This window comes from Schistocerca gregaria, chromosome 8 (assembly GCF_023897955.1).
Source record: "Schistocerca gregaria isolate iqSchGreg1 chromosome 8, iqSchGreg1.2, whole genome shotgun sequence".
Taxonomy (NCBI): domain Eukaryota; kingdom Metazoa; phylum Arthropoda; class Insecta; order Orthoptera; family Acrididae; genus Schistocerca; species Schistocerca gregaria.
In genome coordinates this window covers 255,613,286-255,634,722 of record NC_064927.1, presented here as the reverse complement: position 1 = coordinate 255,634,722, position 21,437 = coordinate 255,613,286, and the positions used below count along the sequence as shown (strand labels likewise).

Here is a 21,437-nt window from a genome sequence, read left to right as displayed (position 1 = left end):
TTAGTGAATGCCATTATGTCACCAAACAAGTCTCCGTGATGGTGGCGGGACCTACGCATTAGAAGTATTTAGGTAAAACCAGGTAGTACTTCACATTCAGCGTCCTGAAATATATTTTTTTAGTTAACAACAAATCGCTTACTCTCGAACTTACTCCAGTCAAGTAGAGCACAGTTTTTTCACCTCTAGGGTCTTAAAGCACAGTGTGGTCTGATATTGGAAATCGTCGTCTCCAAAGCCCGACAATGTGCGTGTAACGTAACAGTTTATAGGGTTGCTAAGCTTATGTCACTCGTCACAGAAGAATGCTAACGCAATACACAATTTTGTAGGCAAATAGGAATTTGCAGTCCACAAAATGGAATCTGCACGTCGTCTCTATGGTCCGATAGTGTGTGTAGTGCTTGTTGCATTATGAATTAATCAGTGTATGGTGTGTGAAGTGCTTGGTAGTGAATATGAGTGGCAATGTAGCACTAGCCTCTTACGTTTCTAAATGCTGTATCCCTGGCTGTCGCTTCCATTGTGGCCGCTGTCTACGCCTCGGCTTTGCCATCTCCGTCCGAAGGGAAGAGGAATGCCGTCTAAATCTGGTTCCTGATGTTCCGACTCACCCGCATCATGGCAAACCCCTGAGGTTTGCCATCGCGCCAGACGCCTGCAGCTGACACTGTTCGACTTCACTGCGCCATCCGCTGCAGTATGAAGGGCGGCACGATCAATGGGCACAAAAAAACTAAAACTAAACTGCGTCCAAACAGGCCTTGGAAGTCCCAACGGTACCGATCGGCCGCCGTGTCATCCCCAGCCCACAGGCGTCACTGGCTGCAAGTGGTCAGCGCACCGATCTCCCGGCCGTGCGAGACCGGAGCCGCTATTTCTCAACCAAGTAACTGCTCAGTTCGCCTCACGAGGGCTTAGTGCACATCGCTTGCCAACAGCGCTTGGCATGCCGTATGGTTACCCATCCAAGTGCTGACCCAGCCCGACAGCGCTTATCTTCGGTGATCTGACGGGAATCGGTGTTCCAACTGCGGCCAGGCCGTTGGCGATCAACGGGCACATTCGTCACTATTTCGCATCCGCGAAGCCACGTGACACCGGCCAATTCCTGGCATCCCTACGCAGGACGGACTATATAGGACTGCCGGCTGCAGCTCTCTAACAGAGTGCGCCGGCGTGTCCACTGCCGAGTAAACTGCGTGTCACTGATACACCACTGCCGGACGAAGACAACGCCAGTGCACCACCGATCGTGACCACAACCGATTCCGACTTTGGAGAGTAATCGATGTTGACAGTCTGTCTGCTTCCTCTTGCACATACATAGAACTGTATTCATAGAGTGACAGTTCTTATCAGATCAGGACGGTCTCTAGTTTCCTAGGGATAAAATTCCTGTTGTTCATCTTTTCTTGTTGCTTCCTCAGAGAAATAAACTCTGTAGTTCAAGGCTACATGGGAAATGGCTTCTTTATGCGTGTACCATGCCACGACTGGACACTGCATTAAACAATTTCATGGGAAATAGTATTGTTCATTAGGGATAAATCGAATTATGGTTCGCTGTTGTAACAGACTGGCCGTGTACTCTAAGGGGTGGAGGCTCCAGACTTGATCCAACCATTCTGTTTCGTGGTTTCTGTAAATTACTTGAGGAAAACACTGAGATATTTCCTAATATAACGCCAAAGTAGACTGTCTGTCCCACACTGTCAAACTAGACCATTTAGTATCTAATGCCTGAACACATGAATTACGTTTTTTTATTGTTCTTTAACTGTAATACTATGACATGTCCAGTACCCTTGTAAAAATGATCCACGAATAAGTAAAACTACTTCTACTACTACTACTACTGTTATTCATTGGGCATGTTGTGTGACACCTCATGACAGTTAGGCATGGCCGTTTTTTCATGTGGCTAACACTTGACACGTGGATGTTTTCTTCGTTATGGTTCTCACTATCATGAGTGCATCGAATGCCTGATTTAGACACACAAGAGGGCAGGTTTCCAGAAAGTACTAAAGAAAGAAGTAGTCCACTGTGGAGCTTTGCGCCACTTCTGCCTAAAAGTGACAGATGTATCTGTAGGCTGTATTATCGAAAACCGAGACCATGGCTGTGTAGAAATACGGGATAATTCTTACAACAAAGTAAAAACTCTTTATAGCGAAACTTCCTTTGGGTGAAGGTCGGCAATAGCCAAAAAAAAGTAAGAAATTGACTAATTTACTGCACGTGGACATACCAACGAACTAAACCGACATAAATAATTTTCTGGCATAACAACAGTGTTAATTTTTAGCTGCTTACATCGGAAATCTGACACCCTTTCATAGCCATTTTCTGCAAAATTAGTGCCATAAAATAATACACGACGGCATACACTATGCTATACCGTGCCTAACAAAAAGAGATGAAGCACCCAGACGACTTTACCGGATGTCAATGTGACTTCGAGTCGTACACATCGGTGGCGGCGGGTATGCAACACACTCTTAGTTGCAATTTTCTGTGACACATCAGAGTACATTACTGCTGTTTGTGCTTTGTGTTGTTACCAGGTCTGGTATGGTATATAAGGGGCATGAACGGCGCCAGATGTTAGATGACAACTTGAAGGATACGGAGATGCGGCGTACTCGTGTGACACAGCGCTACTGATCGAGTCCGACAGGGCCTCATTGTGTGTCTGCATTTGACCGGTTTGTAGGTTCGTGCAATATTCATATTTGTGGAACATTCGGATGGGACAGTGGCTTCATTTTGGACTGCATGGGAACGTGATGGCAGCCATTCTCGTCGGCATGGATTCGGTCAACACGTGTAACCGGTATTTTTTCAGCAAGCACATCGTAATCCCTTCACATCTGCACCGGGCATCCGGTAACAAGTAATTTTGCTTCAACCTACACGATTGACCGTCGACTATCAGCAGTCGGACTCGGATATTACCGACAGATGCTTAGGCTGCCATTAACACCACAACACAAACGGGTGTGTCGGGGGTGGTGCCGTGGCAAGGAAGAAGGAACTACATCTTCATCTTTATCTACATGGTTACTCTGCAGTTCACACTTAAGTGCCTGGCACAGGGTTTATCGAACCATTTTCATACTATTTCTCTACCATTTCACTCTCGAATGGCGTGTGGGAGAAAGGAACATCTAAATCTTTCCGTTCGATCTCTGATTTCTCTAATTTTATTATGATGCTCATTTGTCCTTACGTAGGTGGGTGTCAACAAAATATTTTCGCATTCGGAAGAGAAGTTTCATAAATAGATCTCGCCGCAAAGAAAACCGGCTTTGTTTCAGTGACTGCCACACTCTCACCCCTATTGCGCAATAACACGAAACGGGCTGCCCTTCTTTGCATTTTTTCGATGTCCTCCGTCAGTCCTACCTGGTAAGGATCCCACACAGCGCAGCAATATTCCAGCAGAGGATAGACAAGTGTAATGTAGGCTGCCTCTTTTGTGGGCTTGTCGCATGTTTTAAGTGTTCTGCCAACAAAGCGCAGTCTTTGTTTCGCCTTCCCCACAATATTATCTATGTGGTCTTTCCAATTTAAGTTGCTCGTAATTGTATTTCTAGGTACTTAGTCGAATTGACAGCCCTTAGATCGTATACCCAAAATTTACCAAATGGTTTAAATGGCTCTGAGCACTATGCGACTTAACTTCTGAGGTCATCAGTCGCCTATAACTTAGAACTAATTAAACCTAACTAACCTAAGGACATCACACACATCCATGCCCGAGGCAGGATTCGAACCTGCGACTGCAGCGCCTAGAACCGCACGGCGACTCCGGCCAGCCCAAAAATTTATCGGATTTCTTTTAGTACCCATGTGGATGACTTCGCACTTTTCTTTGTTTAGTGCAAATTGCCACTTTTCGTACCATACAGAAATTCGCTCTAGAATATTTTGTAATTGGAATTGATCGTCTGATGACTTTACTAGATGGTAAATTACAGCGTCATATGCAATCAGTCTAAGGGGGCTGCTCAGATTATCACGTAGATCATTTATGTAAATCAGGAACAGCAGAGGGCCTGTGACACTACCTTGTAGAACGCTAGATATCACTTCTGTTCTACTCAATGATTTACCTTCTATCACCATGAACTGCGACCTCTCTGAGAGGAAATCACGAATCTAGCCACACAATTGAGACGATACTCCATATGAACGCAATTTGATTTATAGTCGCTTGTGAGGAACGGTATCGAAAGACCTCTGGAAATCCAGGAATATGGAATCGATCTGAGATCCCTTGTCGACAGCACACATTACTTCATGGGAATAAAAAGCTAGCTGTATTGCACGAGAACGATATTTTATGAATCAGTGTTGGTTATGTATCAATAAGTCATTTTCTTCAAGGTGATTCATAATGTTCGAGTACAGTATATGCTCCAGAATCCTACTGCAAATTGAGGTCAGTGATATGGGTCTGTAATTCAGTGGGTTACTCCTGATGAATGTTGCTGATGAATGGGGTGGCAGTGTGCTCAGTGATGAGTCACTATTGTGCACCACCCCTTTTTGATCATCTTCGGAGAGGCTGGTGGCGAACTGGGGAGAGGTCCCATTCTTCTAGTGTTTTGGAGAGGCACAACGGCGTTTCACCAGACGTCATGTTGTGGGGAACCATCTGGTATGACTTCAGGTCATGGCTTGTAGTGATAGAGAGGGCTCTGACGGCACGGTAGTGTGTCATGGACAACATGCTTTGGCGCGTGGCACCTCTCAAGCGCCAGTGCTGTGGTACCGCTTTTCAACGGGACAACACTCGTCGACGCATGGAATGTGTCTGTATGAACTGTCTGTGTTATTTGAAGTACTCCCATGACCAGAAAGTACCCCAAATCTGTTACTGATAGCACATGTGTGGGGCCAACTCAGACAGCTCCGTCTCAACGTCAGTATCTAGGATATCAAGGACTAGTTCCAATCTTTGTGGCTCAGCCTGCTCAAGCGAGGATGCAAAGGCTCCGACACACTTCCCATCCGAATCAGTGCTTGCATCCAGGTCAGAGGTGACGCAATGTCGTACTCATAAAGTGGGTGACAAGTTCTTTGTAACTTTGACTGGATTTTGTTATCACTGAAATAACATCACATACTATCTCAACCTGTCACGTTCCATTTCATTTCTTCCTCCCTTCCTGGGTGATTCACTTTTTCGTCAACCAGTGTGCATTTCTTTCCAGAAGATCGTGGTTTACCGGTAGGATACGCGGTAAATTGCAATATCGACTGTGCTTACATCATGAATACTTACCAACTTAGCTCCATAAACAGGCATTAGTATCTCCCCAGTTTGTTCGTACGACTAAAAATTATTTAAATCGCCTCTTCTTTTGGTGTGAACGTTATCTTGACAAGTAAGTCACTTTGCACTTTGCATAAGTGATTAAGCAAACTGAAGCACCAATTTCCCGCTTGTATCATCACTGTCCTCACAGCAGAGAATACGACATTTACAGAATCATTATAGATCTTTTAACATATTATGACCTCAACATCAGTGGTTCCCAACCTTTCTTAGACATTAGCTAGTAAGCTGGTACCCTCGCCGTACCTCTCCCCTCAGCAGTCTATTGCCCCCCTACCACACCTCCTCCACATAATAACCAACTTTAGCACCTAACTAAGCAGTAAAATGAAAGGCTTTTCCCGGAACACTTTTATTTTAAAATAAGAAAACATGAGTGATATTTTGTTTGTGTTGTGTGTGTGTGTGTGTGTGTGTGTGTGTGTGTGTGTGTGTGTGTGTGTGTGTATGTGTGTGTGTGTGTGTGTGTGTGTTTGTTGTGTGTGTCAGAATGGTTGACGATGGAATTCGTGGTGCATGGCAAGTACTACCCAAAACGCCTTCTCAGATAAGAAAGCCAACTATCCCCAATGAGGGTAACTTCCCCTGCATTACTCCTCTCCGTTACGGAACTTGCTTGGTCTGCACACTGCAACCCCATTTAATATCAACCACGTTAAAATGTGTGCACTATACTTACTGTTCGTAAATCACTTGGTTGCTGCACTCCTTACTTCTGAACTGGCAGAACTTGGAAGACTTAATGCTTTTCGTCTCTCCACAGCCTCTAACAGTAATAACAATAACAATAACACTGTGTACTGCACTACAGTAGCCCTTAAGTATTTTTCCTGCTGTGTCGTGCTGCCAATTAATTCGTCTATCTGTTTAGAAGTGATTAATTGAGCAATATCTGGGCTACTGCACGTACTATATAGAACTTGGAGAAGGCATTTTCCTGGGATATTTAGCATTTGTTACGTATACGTCTCACTGATATCATCTGCGATGTTCGGGACAAAGCACAACATATGTGCGAAGTGGGTGGACTAGGTGAGGAACCTGTAACCTGCACTGCATTAATTCTACTAATTGAGAATAAGTAATTACTTATAACTTACACAATCAGTATTAGAGCCTTACAAAATTGTGATAATAGTAGTGATCTTTTGAAAATAATTTGGTTTCGAGACTGAAGCAGAATCGAATCGTTTAGTTTTTACTCCTCAGAAAATTTCATTTTACCCCTCACGGGTCAATGACCCCAGGTTGGGAACCACTGCTCTACATAATCGAGTGTTTATTCCCACGGAGAGCTTCTGTTATCATTTTACGTATTGCTTCTTCAATCCATCATGCGACTAGAAGATTATGTAGCAGTTTCACTTCAGAACAAAAAAGCGTATTTGTATTATTATTATTTACCTTATTCTCTACGACTAATGTAAATAATTAGTTCCTTTTGCCACTCACCATAATGAATAAATATGATTTTTTATCAATGGTTATGCACTATGTGTGTCCTACCAAAGCTTTCTTAACCAGTGCACAATGATCAGCCTAAGTGTTACGACCAGCCTATATGCGGAGCAGAGGCGATTGGAGAGTCATTCTAGCTACGGTACGAGCCGCAAATGGGGAAATCCACTGAGATGAGACACTTCCACGAAAGGCAGGTCGTTGTGGCCCAGTACCTGGGGGCGAGCATCTCGGAAAGGACGAAGCTGGTAGGCTATTCGCTTTCCACTGTCATGAGCCTCTATAGAAAGTAGCTCAAGGACGCTTAAATTACGAGTGGAAATTTTTATTTATTTATTTAATCGTGTGGCTAGGGCCCCCCATCGGGTAGACCATTCGCTGGGTGCCGGTCTTTCAATTTGACGCCACATCGGCGACCTGCAGTCGATGAGGATGATACGATGATGATGATGATGAGGACAGCACATCACCCAGTCCCTGGGCAGAGAAAATTCCCCGACCCAACCGAGAATCAAACCCGGCCCAGAGGACCGACAATCCGCCACGCTGACCATTCAGCTACCGGGGGCGTACACGAGTGGACATAAAGGTGTTTGACGCCAGCGCCCCATCACAGAACGCGCAGGTCAGAGATATGCCTGGTTTGTAAAACAGGGTAGGCGACAATCTGCAGATATAAGAACAGTACAGTCCTAGGGCGGACACAGATGTCCCGGAAAAGAGCGTTCAGTACATGTTTTGGGATTTGGGTCTCCGCAGCAGACGACCCTTACGTGTTTTCATGTTGACCCGACGACATTGTCGGTTACGATTGCATTGGACGCAGGATCATAGAGACGAGCGCAGAATAATGGATACGAGCCGCCTAGTCGGATGAATCACGTCTCTAGTTACCATAGTCAGATAGACGTGACCGAATAAGCCGTCATCCAGCCGAACAACGCTCGAAATATGCATCGCACCATGGATGCGGGTGGGTGGGGGCAGTGTTATGCTACGGGGGACATTTACTAAGGATCCCATGGGACCTGTGGCGATAATATAATGCATCAGCACAGCTACAGACTACTTGAACACCACTGGGGACAACTTGCATCGCTTCATGTTGCATGTCTTGAGCGAAGGCGATGGTATCTTGTAGCAGAATAACTGTCCATGTCACCGTGGGTCCAGGAGTATGACAACCAACTCATGCTGACGTATTGGCTACAAAATTCTCCTGACCCGAACCCGATCGAACACATCCGGAAAGCTATCGGGCGCCTTCTCCACGCCCACCAACCAACAGTCCGTAATTTATGGGAATTGCTTGACCTGAGCGTAGCCATTTCGTGCCACGTACCTCCAGAAACCAACCAAAGACTTCTCGAACGTATATCATGCAGAATCGCTGCTGTATTGCATTTCAGACGTGGACCAACACGCCCTTAAGGAGGTGGCCACTTCGTTTTCGCTCATCAGTGTTTGTACCAGTCATGTAATAAGATATGTGCACCAGAAGCCTTTTCCAGAGAAGTCTATCTCCTGTGAACAACGTAGCCGTCCCAGCGTTAGTGGTCACGGAATGTCTGGCATTTTTTTTCGGTCTGAACTTTGTGCATCTTAGAAGGGATGGTTGTGAGAAGGGTGGGGGAGAGGAACTGCGAATTTGAAAAAAATGTCTAAACCTTACTCTAGTCAATGTACTCGACAAATATTTATCTTGATAACCTCTACGACCTCTACATCCTTTTTTTAGATTAGTGCTAGCCCTGCATGTTTTGCAGGAGAACTACGGAGTTTGGAAGGTAGAAGAGGAGGTAATTTCGAAAGACGGGTCGAGAGTCGTGCTTGGGTTGCTCATTCGGTAGAACGCTTGTAAATTAATGCGGATGAGTAGAAAAAGCAAACCCTCAGTGTTTGAATACAGTATTAAGCGGTACCCTGTTTGACACAGTCACGTCTTTTAAATATCTGAGAGTAACATTGCAAAGCTATGCGAAATGGAACGAGCATACGAGGAGTGTGGCAGGAAAGGCGAATGGTGAACTTCAGTTTATTGGGAGAATTTTAGGAAATTGTGGTTCACCTGCAAAGGAGATCGCATTCTTGGGTGCTGCTCGAATATTTGGGATCCGAACATGGTCGGATTAAAGGAAGACATTGAAGCAGTTCAGAGGCTGGCTGCTAGATTTGTTATCGGTAAGTTAGAACAACACGTAAATATTACGGTGATGCCTCGATAACTCAACGGAGCATTCCTGGAGGGTAGGTACAGTTCTTTTCGAGGAATACTATTGAGAAAATGTAGAGAATCGGAATTTGAAGTTAATCTTAGAACGATCCTACTGGGGCTAGTGTATATTTCCACTAAAATAAGATACGAGAAACTAGGGCTCATACGGAGTCATATAGACAGTCGTTTATCTCTCGCTCTGTCAGCGAGTGGAACAGGAAAGGAGACGACTAGTAGCAGTATAAGACACCCTCCGCCACGCACTGTACAATGGTTTGTGGAGTATGGATATAGATATAGATATCTATGCATTTTGATAGGTAAAATATAAAACATTTACTACAATTTGTTTCATTTCCTTTTCTTCCTGGAACAGCTCATTCCGAATTCCAAATTGTTAGCTATTTCCTAAAACACAGTTACTTTTATCATTATTATTATTACTATAATGCCAAGGTACGGCGTTACTGCAGAGTAATATGACAGCAGAATGCCTGTCTATAAATAGAAAAGGTCTAATCGAGAAATCAGAAACAAGAGGGGCAGATCTTAAGGAACATCGTAGTCCCGATCAAAGGAAATAGTGAAATCAGGAGACATCGCAAGAAAGAACCCCATTCGTAGAGGAGGTTCCTCTTCAGGGCCACGTAGAACGAATGTGCTCTACAAGGGTGAGCAGTGGACATTTTCGTTACATTCTAAACAAGAGAACCAAGGCAGCATGGTTCACCGAGGTACTAAAACATATGCAAGAAGTGGGGAGCCCACTGGAGGATATCCATAAACATATTCCGCTCAAGAATTAACTCGAAGAATGGCTTCTTTCCCAAGAAAAGACCGTAATAAAAGTGGCAAAATATAGACTGAAGTGAGGAAGGAGCAGCACAAGAAACCAAACAGAATACTAGGCCGAAGTTATTGGCACAAGGAAAAGGAAAAGTCCAGCTGAAATAGCGGATGGCCGATACGAAACAAATTAGAATTATTATTGCTATCATCAGGCTTATCTAAGCAGCCTTACGCCCGAGAATCTTCATTTGAAGTTTCAGGACTCACCAGCTGCAGCACCCGCATCATGTTCTGGCCGTTGACGATGACGGAGCCTCTGCCGGCAGTCTGCAGGACGATGTCACCGTGCAGTCCCGACACGAGCTTCAGGTGTCCGTTCACTGTCTGTATCCGAGGCCTGAAACGACAAATACTTCTGTATATTATCTTACTAATGGTGCATAGTCTCAGACCTCAGTTATATTTATTCAGTGTGCCAGGTAAATTCACTTAACTCTAGACTGTCATTACCGACTGTCACTATGGTCGTAGTTCTCTCAGCTACCTTTTTCATTCAGGCTCGGTTCGATACGTTCTACAGGGCAATATTTTTCTCGTAATTTTTATATGCGGACACAGCTTAGTATCGAAGAGTCAGTGCTAAGATGTTGGATGGTTTCTAACACAAGAAGTTTGTACAATCGATTAGATTACATAATTAATCAATTTGTCCTCAGATGACACAAAAAGAGAAATTATATTCATTAGGAAAAGTATTTAATATGATAAAACCTGTGACATATGATGTTTTGGTATGTTTCCTAATGCAAAAATTCTTGCAGTAATTTTACAGAGTTAAACCGATGTCTCATTTGAGATGTCCCAACAACGAAATCGTCTCGGTAGATTAAATAACACAAATAGAAAGTGTAACAGGAAACAGCAGTTCTTTGTGTTATATAAACCAAACATCTGATTTCTGCTTGTATGTATACAGGAATCTTTATGAGGGGTAAAATACGAGAAGCCATTAAAAAGGAGCATCTGAAACTCACTGGTCATTTCTTTGTCCAATGCTTTCTTTTGCTTTTATTACCTATTCAACACAGTTATGGATCTTCTACAAGTGGGGTGAAGCAGTTATTATGACTTACACGATGTCTCTCGTCTGAGCGCCAAGTTGGCGTACCCTTGTCTCGACCAAACAGTGTGATTTAACTCAAACATCCATCACTGTAGAGGCCCGCATTTTAAAATGCACTCCAATTTCACACAGAGCAGAAATCAAATTAAACGCCCAAAGAGGTTCTACGTCGAATGGGACGCCGAACCCCATATTTTTAAATTTGCTTGTATGCTCTTTAGCTCGATGACCATGTACACCAAATGTACAATTAAACAGAAAACAAATGGAACAATGAAACGGAACCCAAGTAGAAATAACTAGTGTCATTTGTGTTGTGTACCTTGTGGAAGATTGGGTGTGTCACAATTAACAGTGAAAACTAAGATCGGGGAAAGTATTTATTTGTTTATTTCTGAAACCCTATCCTCCAATGTATCCAAAGCAGCTCGTATGATACATGCATAACACTGAAAATTCTTTGCACAATGGTAGTTTTCTTTTAATTTTCAACTCTAATAATGGAACAATAAAGATATTAATCCACATAGTATAACTTAACATTATATATATATATATATATATATATATATATATATATATATATATATATATATATATCACAATTAATTATACAAACAATATGAAACGGACACAAGTACTGAAACAAAAAACAAAAATGAATGTTTTAGTTTGTTTCTAATGTTGATTTGTCTTGTTGCCCTATGATTTGCCTCGTAGTTTGGGCACACAAATTCAACCAGTGCATTTCCTGCAAATATAATATTTATTTTGACTATTGGTATTCTACTAGTACATTACGAGTGCAATTAGTGTGCGACTCAGTAAGCCCCAGTCATCACAACTCCATACGAGTTTATACATTGTGTGTTTAAGGAACGTATGTTACAAGGACCAATGAAATGAAAACGGGACACTGGAAAGAACGTAAATCAGTTGTTTATTATCTCAAAAGTAATCGTCATTACTGTTAATACCTTTATCCCTCTGTGAGACAAAACGGTAACTGCCTTCATGCATAAAAGCTTGCGGTGTCCTGTGGAACCATAACTGTACACAGGCGTGCATCTCTTAGTCCAAAGCAAATTAAGACCACGTATGTCTTTCTTTCTGGGCTCCAAAACTATGGATAGCTCATGGGAGAGATCGGGACTATTTTTTATTTTCTTATTTACACGTCAAGTTCCATAGGACCAAATTGAGGAGCAAATCTCAAAGGTCGTGGAACGCGTCAGTACATGAAATTACAACATCAAAGTAATAACACATAAAAATGAAATGTTTATGAACCCGACAGAAGTCAGTCCGTAAGTTTAACCAAATGCAATCAACAAGACAACAAGAATCAGCTTACTTTTTCAAGGAACTATTGACAGAATACAAGGACTGGTCCATGAGGAAACTCTTCAGTTTCGATTTGAAAGCGCGTGGTTTACTGTTAAGATTTTTGAATTCGAGTGGTAGCTTATGAAAATGGATGCAGCAGTATACTGCACACCTTTCTGCACAAGAGTTAAGGAAGTTCGATCAAAATGCAGGTTTGATTTTTGCCGAGTATTAACTGAGTGAAAGCTGCTTATTCTTGGGAATAAGCTAATATCGTTAACATGAAATGGCAGTAAGGAATATATATATATTGAGAGACCAATGTCACAACAACTAGACTCGTGAACAGGGGTCGACAAGAGGTTCGTGAACTTACATCACTTATTGCCCGAATCACCCGTTTCTGAGCCAAAGCTTTCGTTTTAGAATGCCAAGAGTTCCCCAGAATATAATACCACACGACATAAGCGAACGGAAATAAGCAAAGTAGACTAATTTTCGTGTCGAACGATCACTCACTTCAGATACCGTTCGAATAGTAAGAATTGCAGCGTTAAGTCTTTGAACAAGATTCCTAACGTGGGCTTTCCATGACAGTTTACTATCTATATGAACACCTAGAGATTTGAACTGTTCAGTTTCACTAATCTTGTGACCATTCCATGAAATTAAAACATCAGGTTTTGTTGAATTGTGTGTAAGAAATTTTAAAAACTGAGTCTTACTGTGATTTAGTGTTAGTTTATTTTCGACAAGCCATGAACGTAGGTATGAACTGCACTATTTGAAACCGAGCCAATGGTGCACACAACATCCTTTACTACCAAGCTAGTGTCATCAGCCAACAGAAATATTTTAGAGTTACCTGGAATACTAGAGGGCATATCATTTATATAAATAAGGAACAGGAGTGACCCCAACACAGATCCCTGGGGCACCCCACATCACAGTCATTCTCAAAATTGTGAATATGACCTTTTGCTGTCTGTTGTTAAAGTAAGAGATGAACCAATTGTGAGCTACTCCCCATATTGCCTAATGGTCCAACTTCTGCAGTAATATTTTGTGACCAACACAATCTAACGTCTTAGTGAAATCATAAAATATGCCTAGTGTTCGAAACCTTTTGATTAACCCATCCAGTACCTCACAGAGAAAAGAGAATATAGCATTTTCAGTTGTTAAGTGACTTCTAAAGCCGAACTGCATATTTGATAGTAAATTGTGTGATATAAAACGATCAATTTTCCTTACACTCACAGCCTTTTCAGTAACTTTAGCAAACACTGATGGCATAGAAATAGGTCTAAAAGTGTCGACATTATCCCTTTCTGCTATTTTATAAAGTGGCTTTACTACTGAATACTTTAATCATTCAGGAAACTGACCATTCCTAAAGAAAAAATTACAAATATGGCAAAATACAGGGCTAACAAGTGCAGCACAGTACTTTAATATTCTGCTAGGCACTCTATCATAACAATGAGAGTCCTTCGTCTTCAGTTATTTCAATACTGATTCAGTGTCAAAGAGGAGTATTTCAGACAACAGTATCGGAAAGGCATTAGCCAAGAAAGTTATATGATTCCCTGTAAAAACTAAACTTTTATTTAATTCTCCAGCTATGCTCAGAAAATGATTGTTAGATTCTGTGCATATATCTGAGTTATCACTAACAGAAATATTTTTGCCAATAACTGACTTAATATTGTCGATCTTGTGCTGCTGACCAGACGCTTCCTTCACACCTGACCATATGGTTTCAATTTTATCCTATGAATCAGCTATTCTATTTGAGTACCACATACTCTGTTTAGCTATTCTTTTTGCGTATCACATACTCTTTGCCTTCCTAATAACATTTTTAAGTACCTTACAACACTGTTTAGCTATTCTATTTGCGTACCACATACTCTTTGTCTTCCTAATAACATTTTTAAACACCTTACAATACTGTTTGTAATGCGCTACTGCAGCTTGATTGAGACTACTTCTAACATTTTGATATAATTCCCTCTTTATTCTACATGATATCCTTATCCCACCAGTAAGTCACCTGGGCTGCCTATTACTGTTAGTACCCCGTCTAGGGCGTTCTAATGGAAAGCAACTCTCAAAGATCATGAGAAATGTGTTAAGGAAAGCATTGTATTTATCGTTTATGTTATCGGCACTGTAAACATCCTGCCACTCTTTTTCCTTGACAAGGTTTAAAAAACCCTCTGTTGCTGTTGGATTAACTTTCCTACATAGTTTGTAATTATATGTGACATCTGTTTGAGTGCAAAAGCCTTTTAATGTTAAAATTTGTGCATCGTGGTCTGAAAGGCCATTCACCTTTTTACTAACAGAACGCCCATCTAGTAATGAAGAATGAATAAAAATTTTGTCTTGGCTTTGCTCTGTTCCCCTGCACACTAGTTGAAAAAAACACAGTCTGCATCAGATCATATGAATTTAGGAGATCTACCAACGTCCTTTTTATTACACCATCATACACAAAATTCATATTGAGGTCACCACATATAACTAATTTCTGGTACGTCCTACAAAGTGAATCAAGAGCCCTCTCTAGCTTGAGCAGAAATGCTCTGAAGTCAGAGTTAGGGGACCTACAAACAACAACAATTAGAAGTTTAGTTTCACTACATTTAACTGCCCCTGCGCAACATTCAAATATCTGTTCAGTGCAGTGCCTTGATATGTCTATGGACTCAAATGGAATACTGTTTTTTACATACGTAGCCGCACCCCCATTCCACAATGAACTCCTTGAAAAACAGCCAGCTAATCTGTACCCTGATAAAGGAAGCCTCTCAAATGTCAAACTATTTAAGTGGTGCTCCGATACACTAACAATTTCAGAGCCAACATTTGTAAGCACTTCACAAACTTTATCTCTAATACCTCTTATATTTTGATGAAATATGCCAATTCCTTCTCTGCTTGAAAACATGACATCCTCTGAAGGTGGGCCCTTAGTTAGAGTGACTTCCTTTAAGCAGGTATACTTTTTTATTGTCATCAGTCTACTGACTGGTTTGATGCGGCCCGTCACGAATTCCTTTCCTGTGCTAACCTCTTCATCGCAGAGTAGCACTTGCAACCTACGTCCTCAATTATTTGCTTGACGTATTCCAATCTCTGTCTTCCTCTACAGTTTTTGCCCTCTACAGCTCCCTCTAGTACCATGGAAGTCATTCCCTCATGTCTTAGCAGATGTCCTATCATCCTGTCCCTTCTCCTTATCAGTGTTTTCCACATATTCCTTTCCTCTCCGATTCTGCGTAGAAACTCCTCATCCCTTACCTTATCAGTCCACCTAATTTTCAACTTTCGTCTATAGCACCACATCTCAAATACTTCGATTCTCTTCTGTTCCGGTTTTCCCACAGTCCATGTTTCACTACCATAGAATGCTGTACTCCAGACGTACATCCTCAGAAATTTCTTCCTAAAATTAAGGCCGGTATTTGATATTAGTAGACTTCTCTTGGCTAGAAATGCCTTTTTTGCCATAGTGAGTCTGCTTTTGATGTCCTCCTTGCTCCGTCCGTCATTGGTTATTTTACTGCCTAGGTAGCAGAATTCCTTAACTTCATTGACTTCGTGACCATCAATCCTGATGTTAAGTTTCTCGCTGTTCTCATTTCTACTACTTCTCATTACCTTCGTCTTTCTCCGATTTACTCTCAAACCATACTGTGTACTCATTAGACTGTTCATTCCATTCAGCAGATCATTTAATTCTTCTTCACTTTCACTCAGGATAGCAATGTCATCATCGAATCGTATCATAGATATCCTTTCACCTTGTATTTTAATTCCACTCCTGAACCTTTCTTTTATTTCCATCATTGCTTCCTCGATGTACAGATTGAAGAGTAGGGGCGAAAGGCTACAGCCTTGTCTTACTCCCTTCTTAATACGAGCACTTCGTTCTTGATCGTCCACTCTTATTATTCCCTCTTGGTTGTTGTACATATTGTATATGCCCCGTCTCTCCCTATAGTTTACCCCTACTTTTTTCAGAATCTTGAACAGCTTGCACCATTTTATATTGTCGAACGCTTTTTCCAGGTCGACAAATCCTATGAACGTGTCTTGATTTTTCTTTAGCCTTGCTTCCATTATTAGAAGTAACGTCAGAATTGCCTCTCTCGTGCCTTTACTTTTCCTGAAGCCAAACTGATCGTCACCTAGCGCATTCTCAATTTTCTTTTCCATTCTTCTGTCTATTATTCTTGTAAGCAGCTTCGATGCATGAGCTGTTAAGCTGATTGTGCGATAATTCTCGCACTTGTCAGCTCTTGCCGTCTTCGGAATTGTGTGGATGATGTTTTTCCGAAAGTCAGATGGTTTGTCGCCAGACTCATATATTCTACACACCAACGTGAATAGTCGTTTTGTTGCTACTTCCCCTAATGATTTTAGAAATTCTGATGGAATGTTATCTATCCCTTCTGCCTTATTTGACCGTAAGTCCTCCAAAGCTCTTTTAAATTCCGATTCTATTACTGGATCCCCAATCTCTTCTAAATCGACTCCTGTTTCTTCTTCTATCACATCAGACAAATCTTCACCCTCATAGAGGGTTTCAATGAATTCTTTCCACCTATCTGCTCTCTCCTCTGCATTTAACAGTGGAATTCCCGTTGCACTCTTAATGTTACCACCGTTGCTTTTAATGTCACGAAAGGTTGTTTTGACTTTCCTGTATCCTGAGTCTGTCCTTCCAACAATCATATCTTTTTCGATGTCTTCACATTTTTCCTGCAGCCATTTCGTCTTAGCTTCCCTGCACTTCCAATTTATTTCATTCCTCAGCGACTTGTATTTCTGTATTCCTGATTTTCCCGGAACATCTTTGTACTTCCTCCTTTCATCAATCAACTGAAGTATTTCTTCTGTTACCCATGGTTTCTTCGCAGCTACCCTCGTTGTACCTATGGTTTCGTTCCCAACTTCTGTGATGGCCCTTTTTAGAGACGTCCATTCCTCTTCAACTGTGTTGCCTACTGCGCTATTCCTTATTGCTGTATCTATAGCGTTAGAGAACTTCAAACGTATCTCGTCATTCCTTAGAACTTCCGTATCCCACTTCTTAGCGTATTGATCCTTCCTGACTAATGTCTTGAACTTCAGCGTACTCTTCATCACTACTATATTGTGATCTGAGTCTATATCTGCTCCTGGGTACGCCTTACAATCCAGTATCTGATTTCGGAATCTCTGTCTGACCATGATGTAATCTAATTGACATCTTCCCGTATCTCCTGGCCTTTTCCAAGTATACCTCCTCCTCTTGTGATTCTTGAACAGGGTATTCGGTATTACTAGCTGAAACTTGTTACAGAACTCACTCGACATGCCATTGTTCGACGGTGTTGACAGGTACGGATGAACCATGGCCAAACACAGCGTCAAGACGGAAGTGGTCGACCTAGAGGGACGACAGACCTTGAGGACCGAGCAATCGTCGGAGAGGCACTCTGAGCCCCGGATTCGTCATTATCATCGATCCAACCGGCAAATGGTGCTTCAGTGACCACAAGGACCATTAATAGGCGGCTCGCAGAAAGAGGGCTGAACTCACGCCACCTCTTGCGCCAACCACCGTTAACCTCCGTATTCCAACAAGTCCGTTTGCACCAGTGTCGAGCGCAATTGGCCTGGAATCGCGCTGACTGGAATAGAAGACTCTTCCGCGATGAGCCCGACTTCGAAATAAACCCCGACGACCAGTGGAGAAGTGTCTGGAGACGCCGATGACAGCGGTGGGATACCAACTTGACTGCCGGGCGCGACAATTAGGACTTATGGTCTGAGCCATCCTGGGCTTACTTTTCAGCGTGGTAATGCCCACTCGCTCACTGTGAAAGTGTTTGTGCTTGCCATACCCTGCCTTTGTCTGCGAGGTCACGAGATCTCTCCCCAATTGAGAACTCTTAGAGCATTATGGCAGGGCCATCCAACCATCTCAGGAATTTGTCAATCTAACGCTCCAATTGGACAGAATTGGGCACGAAATCCCTCAGGACGACTTCCAACAACTCAATGCCAAGCCAAATAACTGCTTACATAAGGGCCAGAGGAGGACCAGCGCGTTATTGGTCCCTGCCGGCCGCTGTGGTCGAGCGGTTCTACACGCTTTAGGCCGGAACCACGCTGCTACGGCCGCAGGTTCGATTCCTGCCTCGGGCATGGATGTGTGTGATGTCCTTAGGTTAGTTAGGTTTGAGTAGTTCTAAGTCTAGGGGACTAATGACCTCAGATGTTAAGTCTCATAGTGCTTAGGGCCATTTGAACCATTTGAACTTGGTCGCTACAGGAAGCCCTGTCTCTTGAATAAATAATAGTTTTTCTGAAATTTTCTTTATTTGTTTCTGTTAACAAAAGTTAAAAAGTTCCGGTATATACGTGCCCGCAAATGAGCCGTTAGCGAGATAATTTCGAGTGTGTAGCTAGAAGCTGCTACAGACTTATGTAAGAAATATAGCTCTATTAAGTACAAATCCATTTGAATTGTAAATTTTACGATTAAATCCGCATCTAATTAGGCTCAATGTCACCGATGGCCTACAATGTTACTTCCTCGACTCAGTGTCACCGATGCTTTATAACGTTACTTCCACAAGGTACATGTTATAATATATTGTACACTAGTACAAGTTGAAATAAGTGTTTCACGTATCGTTTCGCATTTGGGAACAATATTGGACTCTTCCCTGCTGTGAGCTGCAAGTTCTTGTAAACACTTCCCTATCGTCTGGTAAAGCTTTAATGTCTCTACAAGTAGCTGCTCCAGTTATTGAAATGCAATAACGGTCGCAGTGTGCACTTCACTGTTGATATGATTCCAGAGAGAAAATTCCTGAGGCGGTCAAGATACAATCTCATCCGTCTTGGACCACATTGGCGCGTTATATGTTGTCTTCGGTCAGCAGCCAAGTGTCCTGACGCCCCATTGATTCCCTAATGTTGATCAAGGGGAACATTCTCAACAATCCTGGAAGTTCCTGCCACAGAGACCAAAGGTACCCTCGACTATCAAGTTTCCTTACAAGAATGTGTGACCCAATGAGATGATCACCTAGTACCCATAACCACACATTCATTGAGAAACTTTGCTGGTGTAGTGACTCATGAAAAGCATGTGGATCGATTTTGTGCCCAATTAGATGGGAACCTATTCGAGAAGTTAAAATTTCAAATATATTTGTGTTAATTAGGACGAAATTTCACAGTGATTTCAGTGGCGGATCGTAAAATATTATTTCGTATAATGCTTGTTCGAAGACTCATATTTACTTGAAAGTTTTTGCTTCTATTGTCACATTTTTTCTTCCGTATCAGTTGTAGTTATTAATTTCGATGCACCCCGTACACATTAATGAGTAATCTAATTACAATTAGCTCCTATGCTGGAGGGAAAGAGAGGGAAATAACAGGAATAGTTCGGCGTGGTACGTGACCGGGCGTCAACATAACAGTCAAGGGTGGGATGGACATGACTTGCGATATCACTGCACTGTTTTCTGCCTGATCGTGAGTGTCCGACACTTGGAAAATTCCATCTACGAGGACGTCCAGTCACCTACCACCGTGCCGACGGTATACAGTGAGTGCTTCGGGATGTGTAAAACCGCCTGTACCATAGCCAGCTGCTATGGGCAACAACGTGTTGACGACAGCAATCACTCCTAATCACCGAGGGTTCAAAGTGCTGAAATACGAACCACGTTACGGTAAACCACTCGTCAGTTCAATAGTTTACAATGGCAACTCGTGAACAGCCATAACATTCTCAACAGTCTCCTTCCTGGAGAGTACAGAAGTCACTCATTCACATGTATGCCTCCGCTCAAATTATTTTTTAACACAGCTAACTGCACCTAGTCTAAAGTACTACTGCCGCAGTTCTGTCACTTCTTATGGGGTTATTTAAGTGTGAAAGTGGCTCCATTGAAACCGCTATATGTAATATGCACAAAAACTAATATGGACTCTTTTAAGATTAGAAATGACTCGTGTTTCCTTTGAAGGAACGATATTGTCTTCACCTAATCTGATGCTGCGAAATGGAAGAAAATCTAAATTAACGTAGACATGCCAAAATTGGAAACCTGTTCCTCGCTATTATAAGTCAGTTTCTTGATAAGCGCAACACCTAGTTGGATGGACGTTACTTGAAGGAGTGAGAGATGAAATTTTATATACGGGATGCCATTGTTAGAGATGAGACAAGCAGGTTATCTAAGTACCTTTGATAAAATCCCTCTCTAACTACCGAAACCCTAAATCAGTACATTAAAGGCTACAGAAAAAATGTGCCTTTACGACTCTGATAACGTATTCAGGACTGATAACACCATATTATGGTGCATAAATGTTCAATCAGAAATCTAGGCTACGTATGGAACTACTATAATCTTTAAGCCTGATTTTTTGTGTTAAAATGCTACTTCCTATAAACTGAAAAAAATATGATGTACATAACGCAGATCACTCACCGATAACAGAAATTAACAACTCAAGAAAATTACTAGAAAGAAAAAAACACTAATAAAATGCTAATGATCTTACAAAACACAAACATACTCTCTCTCTCTCTCTCTCTCTCTCTCTCTCTCTCTCTCTCTCTCTATCACACACACACACACACACAAACACACACACATGCGCGCTCTAATTAGTTATGGAAATGGGGATATTGAAGGCAACACAGTGACATATAATTGGGACATGCTCAGCTGAACAAGTTGATTCGTTTTTCTGCTTGTTTACGTCCTTTTTAGTTCGTCATCCAGCCAGACGCCAACGAGTTTTACACATTCTGTTTCATTTAGCTTGTTATTAGTTATCACAAGCTAAATGAAACAGAATGTGTAAAACTCGTTGGCGTCTGGCTGGATGACGAACTAAAAAGGGAGTAAACAAGCAGAAAAACGAATTAACTTGTTCAGCTGAGCATGTCCCAATTATATGTCACTGTTTCATTTAGCTTGTGATAACTAATAACTTACAGAAGAATGCTGAAGATTAGATGGGTAGATCATATAACTAATGAGGAGGTATTGAATAGAATTGGGGAGAAGAGGAGTTTGTGGCACAACTTGACAAGAAGAAGGGACCGGTTGGTAGGACATGTTCTGAGGCATCAAGGGATCACAAAT

At 42.0% G+C, this 21,437-nt stretch overlaps 1 protein-coding gene and 1 pseudogene across 1 annotated transcript in view; both read right to left on the bottom strand.

Annotated features, from left to right (window-relative positions):
- LOC126285435 (cubilin-like) overlaps nt 1–21,437 on the bottom strand; it is a 780,558-nt gene that overhangs the window by 740,274 nt on the left and 18,847 nt on the right. Inside the window, exon 3 of the mRNA XM_049984824.1 lies at nt 10,080–10,209. Within this exon, the coding sequence (XP_049840781.1) occupies nt 10,080–10,209 (130 nt within the window). The remainder of the gene's footprint in view (nt 1–10,079; nt 10,210–21,437) is intronic.
- LOC126285633 (5S ribosomal RNA) lies at nt 933–1,050 on the bottom strand (annotated as a pseudogene).